The following is an 11,061-nucleotide window of genomic DNA, read 5'->3' on the forward strand; positions in this document are numbered from 1 at the left end:
CGCCCATCCTTCCATCCGTCCATTAATCAACCCATCCATCCTTATGTCCATCCATCCATCCATCCATCCATCCATCCATCCATCCATCCATCTGTCTGTCCATCCATCCATTCATCCATCCATCTGTCTGTCCATTCATCCATCCATCCATCCATCCATCCATTCATCCATCCATCCATCCATCCATCCATCCATCCATCTCTTCATCCATCTATCCATCTTTTGGTCCCACTTTTGAGTCATAGGGCTGCTGGAGCTTATCCCATCCACCTTTGGGTAATATTATGGTACACTTCACTTGGCTCATACATCAGCAAGTGAGCAGTTCTTTCTTATTACATCACAAACAGACATGGTTATGACAATTACTGCTTTGAAATTGCTGTACGACAAAGCAGGAACCTACATTTATGAATGTGTTTTTAGAAGTTTTAGTGTTAAACTCCGCCCCTGACCATCTTTAGATCTATCTTAAAAGTGTTCCCAGTGGACTTTTAATCATGACTATGCAGTTTTTAGCCAAAATCAACAAACCTTTGTCCTTTTCTAGACATTGTTTCAGCAGAGCACCGGAAGTTTATTAAAATTTCATCTCTGAGTTGTGGGCGGGACTGTAGGTGCGGTATGCCTTCCTCCACTTCTAAAAATTTGAATTGAAAAAAAAATACCCAGAGATCCAATTTTAAGCTTCATTTTCTTTGTGTATCCTCCATCGTGAGAAAAATATTCCACATTAAAAACAGCAAAAACACATTTTTATAGGACTGCGTCTTAAAACTGACCCATCAGTCACTGCAGAAGTTGCTGTTTCTGCAGTGCTGCTAGACAAGAGTGGAGATACAAATGATAAACTTGCAACTCAGTGTTTATATGAGCACACAGATTCACACATTTGAAAGGGTGAGGACTAAGAGAATGATCGCCTGTCCAGTAACAGCTCTTCACTGCATCATTTGAGCCGAAGAGACCTCCACATATGGTCTGGAATGTAACAGATCCAGTGCAGGCTGCTGGAGAAAGTGAACAATAGATGTGCTCCAATAATGCAATGTTCACATTTTTCTGTTTTCCCCACTGAGCACTTTATTTAGTGTAACCATTTGAATCTGAGTACAACTGAACATTCCACCAAGCTAACCGTTTGTGGCTCATGAAGGGATTCACAAACTGGACTGATTTTTTCACATTTAGAACTTTAGGACATTTAAATACCAAAACACAAATGAGTGGAAAAAAACATGTGTTTGCCAAAGCTCTTATTTTGAAATAAAAAAATGTACAAAAGTCAGAGATAAATTATTTTTTTACCAATAGTTTCAAAAGCAAGAATGAGCTGATGTGCACATTCCTCTCATCTAACCACGGAGCTGATTTATGGATGTTTAGAAACAGGATGAGGTCACCAGTACCTTTGATTTACAGCATTTGTGGGGAAACTTTTTTCTGGTGGTGCCCAGGGGACAGTTAAAGAGGAAGATGGAGATGAAGGCTCTTGATTTGTATAAGACAGTTTCTATTTTTCAATATTTTTGCATCATTAGTGACTGATTTTGTTTTTTAGATGCTTTGCAGCACCAGGAATCACTATCTCCTAAATTGGAAAAAAAAAGTTGAACCTACATCTAAAACAAATGAAAAAAATATTCCAAGATTCTGACATTTGATCATAAACAACATTAACAATCAAGAAAAAGTGTCACTTTGTGTGTTTCGTGCATTACAGAACTCTCACATATCCCACAACAATCTTTGTCTTAAACTACTTGTGTCTCTTTGTGATCTTATTGGAGTCTCGAGTGTTGCAGGTATAAGAACACAAACAGTTCGTGAAAAGATGATCTGGTAAGATCAAAGACTAATACGACCATCTACGCATGTCTCAGCAGAAGGTCAAAGGCCGGTCCATTTATCCATCTTCCAAACCAGCTGAATCCCTTTGAGGGTCACAGGGCTGCTGGAGCCTATCCCATCAACGACCCACCCCTTTAAACTTATTTTAGTAAAAATAACTTGGTATATATAAATATTAGGTTTAATGTTTTATCTTGTGAAAGAAATGTGGAAAATACTGCAGTGTGTGGCTTCTTAATTGATAAGTATCACCTGAACTCCTTTGACCTTTTAAATCAATATAAACATACTAAGTACATGTTTAGTTTGTTACAACTCAAATTCTGAAAAAGTTGAGCTGTCTTTTTTTTAATTTTTTTTTCAAAAAACCTAAAACTACAAGATATTCAAATACAACATGAGTCAAAATTTGATCACACAAGAGGACAAATGTTTAGAATCTCTTTGAAATTACTTTGGTCCACAAAAATGCATTTAATTTTTTATGTTTTTGTTCAAAATATTTGGATCAGTCACGTCTTCTCTCATTTTTTATTTAGTAATGCGACCAAATATTCTCCTTTGATGCTGCTGTGAATGCCACAGTGATTTTTGCTTTGGTTAGATAAAATACTAGTCAAATTTTGCTCTTAAAACTCAAATATATAAACTTTTTGCATTGATGGTTGATTCCTAAACGTCATCAAGTGTAAGTACGTCTGCAGCATCAAGAATCCCGGTTATTAAACTTGACTTAAAAGAAAACAAAATCTAAATTATTTTATCATGATTTAAAATTTGTTATCTTAAATTATCAAATTTATTAAATTAATTTGCTTTTTTTACCCTGGTAAAAATAAAAATCTAATTTATTCATTTTTCAAGTTTTGAATCTGTCAGTTCAGAAAAACTGAAAATTGTTTGCCTAAAACAAAAAAAAAAGGTTTTAAGTGTCAATTTGATCAAATAAATCAACATTTAACTGAATTATCTCCAGTTTGTTCAATCAAATTCAAATTTTGTGATTTGAAATGAAATACATTCAGTATTTCTCAATTTTCTTTGATGACTTTTAAGGATATTTTGAAAGAATATAAAAAAATAAAGAAAAAATTTAAAGATAAATAATTAAAAAAATAATAATTTGCAGTTTAATCCATTGAAACCTACAGATGCAAATATGTAAAGCACTGATTGAAATAGATTTTACAAATAAAGTTTGATTTGATAAAGTTTAACTTGTTTAAACCACTTCCTAAATTTACCAAATGTTGCATCTACATGAAAGCAAAAACATTTTTTTTTCATGGCTGGAAATAAATTAAGTTATAAAGTGGTTGATGCTCAAACAAATTCTTGACGTATTCCACGATGTTTTTATCCAGTCCTAAAGTTTTGATATCAATACACTAAATTAGTTCCAAGATGTTCAACCAGACAAACATTTGTCCTGTTTGGATTTTTACAAGATTTATCAGCTTGTTCTTGTTTTTATAACTGTAGGAGACGTCAACTTCTAAATTATTTTACATTTTTGACTCCTTAACTCCGTAATTTTTCCCAGCTATAAAAAAATTACATTAGTTCTATTTAGAGTTGAAGTGGTTTGTCGCATGTTTGCGACAAAAGGCATTAAAGAATATTAAGGAATGAGAGTATGACATTTTCTTAGTTTAGGTAAGTTTAGTTTAAGTTTCACACTTTTATTTTATTTATTGATTTATGCTGTAGATGGATATTTATTCATGTGATTTAAACATCTTTTTGTTTTACTCTATAAAAATGGATGCAAAGCATGAAACGGATGCTGCAAATAATGCATGCAGGGTCAAAGGTCACTTAAAAAAAGACCATTTGCAGACATTTTAAAGACAATAATTGTAAACATGAACAGGCTACTGTTACATTTGGCATTATTCCAGACATAAAAATGGTAAGAAATCTCAGCTAGTTTATTCTAGGATATAAAGTACAGCGCTGCAAAAGCCCAGAAGCTTCCAGAATCCCATTTTTAACATTTTTTAGAACAATTAAAAATAATGATTTGGAATGATCTGCCTCTAAAAAAACTTTTTCTTGACTTCGATGAACTGCTTGAGGTCTGAATGTAAAAAATTAAATGATGCTGTAGGTTGAGATCAACACATTAATGAAGTGCTGCTAGTTAGGATTCACTAAATAGTGAGAAATTTGCTCTTAATTTATAGACTATCCCTGTGGAAGCATTGAGAATCTGTCACTGCTGGATCAAATACATCAAATTGAAAACAACATTAATGAATTTGTCATTTTTTCATCATAATATTCTAAAGATTATGTTGTGTCTCTATTATATTCAGTCACATTTTACCAATAACTGGTAACACATAAAGTGGTTTCATCTTAACAGTTTATTTCTACCAATAAGAGAAAAGTATATTTTAACCATCAAGGAACTTAGAAAAACAAAAACAAAAATCATAATTTCAGCAGGTATTTGTCTTAGTCATGGCAAATTAAAATTAAAACTAAAAAACTTTCTAAGCTTTTAATTTAAGTACTAGAGCCAACTGGTATTGGTTTATTTTTTACACTTCCTTCAGCAGAGTCAGCCTGATTATATGTGAGTTTACACAAACATCATCTCAACTCTAAAGTGCTGTAAACTCATGAATCTTTAGAAAGTAGAGAGACCCTGCTGATGTTAATGGAGGATGTTGACAGTCAGATTCTAACACACAAAGATCACACACAATTATTCTGTCCTCCAGACCTTAATCTATGGCTTCTTCTAACCTTTCTGCCACTGTGATGGAAGGGCCAGAAGTTACAGCAGAAAGTAAACCATGAAGAACAGTAGCTACGTTTCCATCAAACATATATGCAAAACTTTATCTAAATTCTAAAAAAATTCCAAAAAAAAACCCCACAATTTGTTAATTATACAGTTTCCAACAAATTATAACAATGCAAATAAACACAAACCAACTCACGTGATAAATCATTCAAAAACACAGCGACGGAAGTGAACAAAACTTTAAGTTACAGCAGATACATTAACATTTCTGCCACGACACTAGCTCTCGTCATCTATTAAAGGAGACGTTGGTGTCTTATTCAGGCCATGGAGCGACAATCTACGTGATAGTGGCTAAATATTTAGAGATTTGGGGAATTGGTGGTTGGAAATTTTACAGAGGAGCTGTGGATTTCCATTGCAGTTTTGCGAAATAGGTCAGTTTCAAAACGCCTCAAAAACCACCTCCTCGAAGTGCAAAAACTTTTTTTGATATATGCAAGTTTTTTAGAAATTGACGTGTTTCTATTAGGCAAATTTATTATTACAAATCCAATCTGCGCAATTTCATAGTTACTGAAAACACATCTAATATTTGTTGTTTCATTACTACGTATAATGCACCCAATGGTCATCTTCAACCATTTTTTTCACAATACGGACGCCGCCATGTTGGAGCCATATGACATCAGTAAGCAGTGATGTTTCAACTCTCACCAATCAGGAGCAAGCTTGTTAGAAGGCCACACCCCTTCCACTGAACGTGAGCTCGGGGGAATGTCAATGAAGCGTTTGCGGTGGAGGCTAGCAGGCGCCACATGCTTTTACCGAGGCATCTGATTGGTCAGTTTATAACTTGAATAACTTGAGATAAAGGGTAAATATCATTGTTGGGGTTGCCATTGTTCAAAGTCAGGAAATCACAAATGAAAAACATAACGGAGGAAAAATGAGTAGACTTGTCATTTGGCCAGCATCAAGCATGCAGGAGCAAGTGGAGGCAATTTTGTTTATGAGATAGAGAACACCTGCACAAATGTTGCTCCTCCCAAACAGGAAGTGATGTCAGTTTAAAGAACACTAAAGTAAAACTCAACAATAGGAAAAAAATAGGATTAGCAAGAAGATGTAAAGGTATCAGAGCAAGAATGGTTATTCTGGCTAATAGAATGACTGAGAAATAGCTTTTCAGTAGAAGTCTACGGGATTTTGGTTTCTTGGAACTAGCAGGTACTTCCTGTTTGGATCCTGAAGGAGGGAGGGGTCATTCAGTCCAGTTCTCATATCACTGCTGCATATGCCATGCTCAAAGCATTATGGGAAATGGGGAAAAAAAGCAGCAACACAGTGATAATAGAGGATGGAATCTTTTGAGTTGATGAGGATTTTCATTTGCAAATTACTAAGCAATGCGATATTAGAGGTGTTCTGAGAAATTGAACACCTCTAAATGACCGTTGTCTAACAGAGGTATGTGCAAGACAAGCTTAAATGTAAGAAAGCACATGCTACTATTTCAAATTTGAATATGTTGCCTCATATATTTCAGAATGAGCTCCAGTACTGTCATCTGTGTGAGTCAACGTTTTCTGATATCGTCTTACCTGTTATTACTGCTCCGGGATTTGTCAACCCAAGGTCTCTTGCAGACTCCTGGAGGAGGGCAGGTAGGTAAAGGTGGAGGAGGAATGGAGGGTAAAGGGGGCAAGTTCCTCTTCCCCTTCCCGTTGTAAGATCCTGATGGGAGTGCGTGATGCTGGAAGGTCCTTTGAGGTTTGGGTAAAGGGTTTATTGATGGAGCTCCGGGCTCGCTGTAGACGTTTTCCGGATTGCCTTCCTTTCTCCTCCGTGACCCGCCTTGCTGAACCGTGTCGAAAGTCCCAAAAATGGGCTCATGGATTCTCTTTTCCGTGTCCTCCAGCTCCTCCTTCAAAGGAGGACAGAAGTAATTCCCTGGGAATGCCAGCGAGGACTTGACGGGAACTTCCTTTGTTGCCTTTTCCAGTTTCTTTACATGAGTCAAAACTGTTGTCTTTTCTTGTTCAGTGGGCTTGGAAGCGTAACATCCCTTCTCCATCATCGCTTCTTTCTTTTTGTTTGTTGGACTCTCTGGAGATTTGGGTCTAAAATCTCCCAGTTTTCCAACATTCTCCTTTCCTGAGTCTTGTCTGTCCCAGAAGACAAACCTCTTACTTTCCGTTCTTTGGACCTCTGAACTTTTAGGTTCCCTTTTCCTTAAAGCTTCAACATCCTTCTGCATCGAAGCCAGTGGGCACATCCCAGCTGGACTCAGGTTGGGCTCCTTTTTGCCCTCCCACTGGGATATCTTATCGCGAATGCTGGCAGTCTTGGATCCCGTTGAGCTCTTGCTGCAGCTGAGCCCGTTTTCTATGTTGGACGTCCGTGGATCCGTGGTAGTCGTGGCTCTCCTGTGAGCCAGCATGGTGTCGGGGGGACCAGGGCTCTCACTCAGGCTGAGCAGAGGGGCGATAGGATGCTCGGTGGCAACAGCAGCTCCGCTCCCGGCGTTTTCCCCCAGTAACCCACACACCTCTGGATGCTGGGGCACCACAGATGAAGGAGCCTTCCCGACGTTCAAGCCGCAGCACTGGATCCTTGAAAGGAAACAGAAAAATATTAGTTTTATAAAAACGCTTCTTGTGGCTAAAAGTTTGTCTCTTCAATCTGAATGCTGATTTTTAAGCATATTTGTCTCTAAAAGGTAAAAGAAAAACCCTCTTTTTTAAGAGCTGTTGATCTGTGAGTCATTCCTGCAGCATGACGAGGTCAGCACTGTTTGAACTCTGGCTTTAGGGGTCAAAGTTTAACCACACAACTATTTCTGAGGAAGATAAAACACACAAAATAAAGGGAGAGGCTGAGCTTTAAACATGATTCTTTTCTTTCCTAATCCTGACACAAAAAATGATTAAACTTCCAAACAAATACAGGAAACAGCTTTGCAGTGCGACTCGTGCTGAAAACACTGGATGAGGCAGTTTAAAGCAGATCTGTACTGGAGAAATAGCATTACATATAGATAAATAGCTTAAATTAAAAACAAATGTTTGTGAGCGATTAATGTGTAAAACCAATCAATCAAAAATGAAAACAAGTTAAACCGTTAAAGAGATGAACATCGTGAGAGATAACATTCAAGCACGAAGAAATACCAACACATTATCCTCCTCAACTCGTCACATATTGACGTTTGCTTAAGGCCTCTTCCGCGTCACTTTTGGACATTTTGGGTGTTTCCAACTCGTCGTTTTTTTATGTGCTGGCTGTTCGTAAACTCAAGGGTCTGCAACCCTCGGGACACAGTACTGGATGCAGTATTGAATGCACACTGGTCCTCATGACGCGTCTACTACCGGTACCCTAACCCAGTAACGGCACCCCAACCTTACAACAGTACTGGCTCATGTCCAGTTTGCACCCAGTCCCACGTCTGGGAGCGGTTCGGGTCTGGTACTGCATCTGGTCCGGTGTCTAGTTAGGGTTGTTAGGATTAGGGTACCGGTGTGGTGCGTATCACGGTACTGGACCGGTTCTGGTTCACAGCCTGGAGGTTGGGGACCCATGATTAAATGGGAGCAGCCAGTACGTCAAAAAACAACGAGTTGGGGACACCCAAAACATCCAAAAATGATACGGAGCGATCCATAACCAAACGTCAATATGTGACAATTTAAGAGTAGGAATGTGTTGAAAATACATGAAAAAAAGCCTTAAATAAGATTTAAATTACTAAATACTAGTGCTGTAGGGAGAAATCGATTTGGCGATATATCGCGATATTTCATTTGCCGATACTTGAATCGATTTAAAATGTTGACAAAACATTTTTTAATAAAATTTTTGAGTGTCCTTCAGCGTCTTTAGTTTTCCACCTAAACCCCCGACCGCTAGTTGACAGGACAGCAATACCGCGATATGTATCTTATCATGAGACGTGTATCGTGATACGCATTATCACCAAACTCTTGTCAATACATACCCAGTTTTCTTATTCATATTAAAGGGCAATTATTTCATTCTAGCATGAATTGTACCAACAAGCAGTAACAAATAAACAAATTCCATGCAGGGTTTGTTTCTGAAGGAAGATGCAAAGTATCTTAGGCAAATTATGAATCCCTTTTTTATCTAAAAACTATTTATTACAAAAGTGCAAACGCAAGTTTATCACCATTTTTTTTCTCAAGGTGCTTACCCCTGGACTGATTGGTAGATGCAGTTGTCAGTGTTTGCACAGAGCAGCAGGGCTCTCCCACCGGTCATGGTGCTAGCAGCTGGCATCCTGCATAGACAGTAAAAGCGTTTTAAAGCATCTGTGCATGCTAAGCCCTGAGGAAGCAATGTTATAAGCAAGTTTTAGTTTACTCGTGAACAGATGGACACACTGCTTTGTCCTTTAGAAATGAATAAAAATATATTTCAGGCATAAAAAGCAGAGAAGTACTTATTACATAATGAAACCAGTAAAGAATCGTTGTGCTTTTAAAAATATTCACAAAATAATCAGTACGTTACATCCAAGTCTTCACCTTGAAAATCAAATCAATGTTGCATTTCCACCAAAAACTAATGGAAGCTGGTTCTAGAAGTAAGCAACTTTCTGTTGTTTGCCATTATAAAAACTCGGATTTTATCCCTAAAAACAAATATTTATGCAAACTGCTTGGTGCTGGTGCAGTGGTTGGTGCTCTATTTTCACATCCAGAAAGCCCTGGTTCATATCCCAGCAGGGCCCTTTCTGTCCAGGTTTTACCCTCCCTTTACCCAGTAGTAGCCAGGTTACACTCTAGAAGTCCCATGTCCTCAATAGGAATAAAGCGGGTTTAGAAAATGAATGGATGTTTCTTGTCTATGACCACTCTTTAATTGATCTGCACTCTAATTTGTGCATATTTGTGCATATAGTTTTGATTGGTAGTTGGGTAGATCTAGCAGAGGTTTGAACTTTTCTTTGTCCAACCCGTTTAAGAAAATTGTTGACTTCTGACAAAGGACCCTTCCCACTTTGGACTTCATTTAAGCCCTAAAGTGTGACCTTAGAGATTATCTACCCAGGATGATATATGAATGCTTTCACACTAGAATAGTCTCAGAAGCAAACCAAAAGCCCAGAGCAGACCAAACAGCTTGGAATAGCCAAACATTTCCAAATGCCACTCATTTGAGGACAACACAACCCAAACAAGTCGAGGAAAAAAGGAAGATAAAAAAAAAAAAACTGGCTATTTCTTGGTAATCCTCTGGTTATCACCATTGATTGTATATAAGAACTGGACTGAGTTACCCCTCCCCACTCATGCTCCTAAAAGGTAGTACCTGCAGGTTCCAAGAAGTCAAAATCCCATAGACTTTTACTGAGAAATAAACAGATATTACTCAGTTATTATATTTGTCAGGATAGTCATTCTTGCTCTGATACCAGTTTTTATATGTTTTTGCTAATCCTGTTTTTTCATGATCGTTTTTCTGTAGCACAAATTATTCAATCAAACCGTCAACCTTCTGATCAGAGGTCAACCGCCCTGCCACTGCACCAAGTCTCAATGAAAGTAGGTGGTATTACATCAAGCGTTCATACCATTTGATTGACAGATTCTCCTGAGCCCGATTTCAAATTGTAGAAGTTTGGCTGTCCAACAAGCTCGCTCTTAATTGCCGAAACTGGTTGCCATGGAAATGTTGAGTGAGATCAACTCTGACCAATCACTGCTCACTGAATCATCTGGTTTAATCATGGTGGCATCCATACTGAATAAAAATGGCGACTGAATTGACATCATTTGGTTGAAGCCAGATGTCAGTCATTTCTATGAGTGACGTCACACTCATAGAAATGACTGACATATACAGTCAATGGTTATAACACACTAATCAAAGCCTGTACCACCTCCCTACACGATGGTTTACTCTGTTAGGTCTTATGTTACCCATTTTACAACTTTTTTTTTACAAGGACCACTTCATCAGTTTCACAGTGTGGGCCACTTTATACTGCTCCTAGTCTGCAATGCATTTGCTATTTACTCTCTTTTACTTCACTTCTGACTGTCAGTCAGTTCACCCTGATTTACACCAGAACCGCTTCTTTGGCAGGTGTGAAAACTCACCTAAACTTTGGTGAGAACCAATCGTGCAAACCCTGGAGAGCCAAGGTCTTTGTTCACTTTAGGGTGAACCAAAGTGCAGACGGGAAGTTAAAAGAGGAAATGACATTGATACTGAACAATTAGTAACGCAAGAGAATGTGTAGAAGATAATGATGTGTAGGGGGAGATACAGTTACGTATTATTCCTACATTATAACCGGACTATTAGCATAAGTGGACAGTTTTTCCAGTTTTGGGAACAAGCAGTAATGTATCCAAGTGACTGGACCCATTTGGAAATGTGTGATCATTCTTTCGTTCACAATATATATTTTTTAAGGAAAACTT

At 37.8% G+C, this 11,061-nt stretch overlaps 1 protein-coding gene across 3 annotated transcripts in view; it reads right to left on the bottom strand.

The window, feature by feature from the left end:
• The window catches only part of si:dkey-82f1.1 (DENN domain-containing protein 2A), a 43,644-nt gene that overhangs the window by 15,782 nt on the left and 16,801 nt on the right, over window positions 1–11,061 (bottom strand). For 2 of the 3 annotated variants that reach the window (XM_024281235.2, XM_024281233.2), the window contains exons 2-3: window positions 8,823–8,909; window positions 6,211–7,221 (exon numbers count right to left, since the gene is read on the bottom strand). In XM_024281235.2, coding sequence (XP_024137003.1) covers window positions 6,211–7,221; window positions 8,823–8,908 — 1,097 coding nt within the window. In that variant the 5' untranslated portion in view covers window position 8,909. The remainder of the gene's footprint in view (window positions 1–6,210; window positions 7,222–8,822; window positions 8,910–11,061) is intronic. The other variant, XM_024281236.2, reaches the window with a different exon arrangement.

Source organism: Oryzias melastigma, linkage group LG6 (assembly GCF_002922805.2).
Source record: "Oryzias melastigma strain HK-1 linkage group LG6, ASM292280v2, whole genome shotgun sequence".
In the NCBI taxonomy this organism is placed as follows: domain Eukaryota; kingdom Metazoa; phylum Chordata; class Actinopteri; order Beloniformes; family Adrianichthyidae; genus Oryzias; species Oryzias melastigma.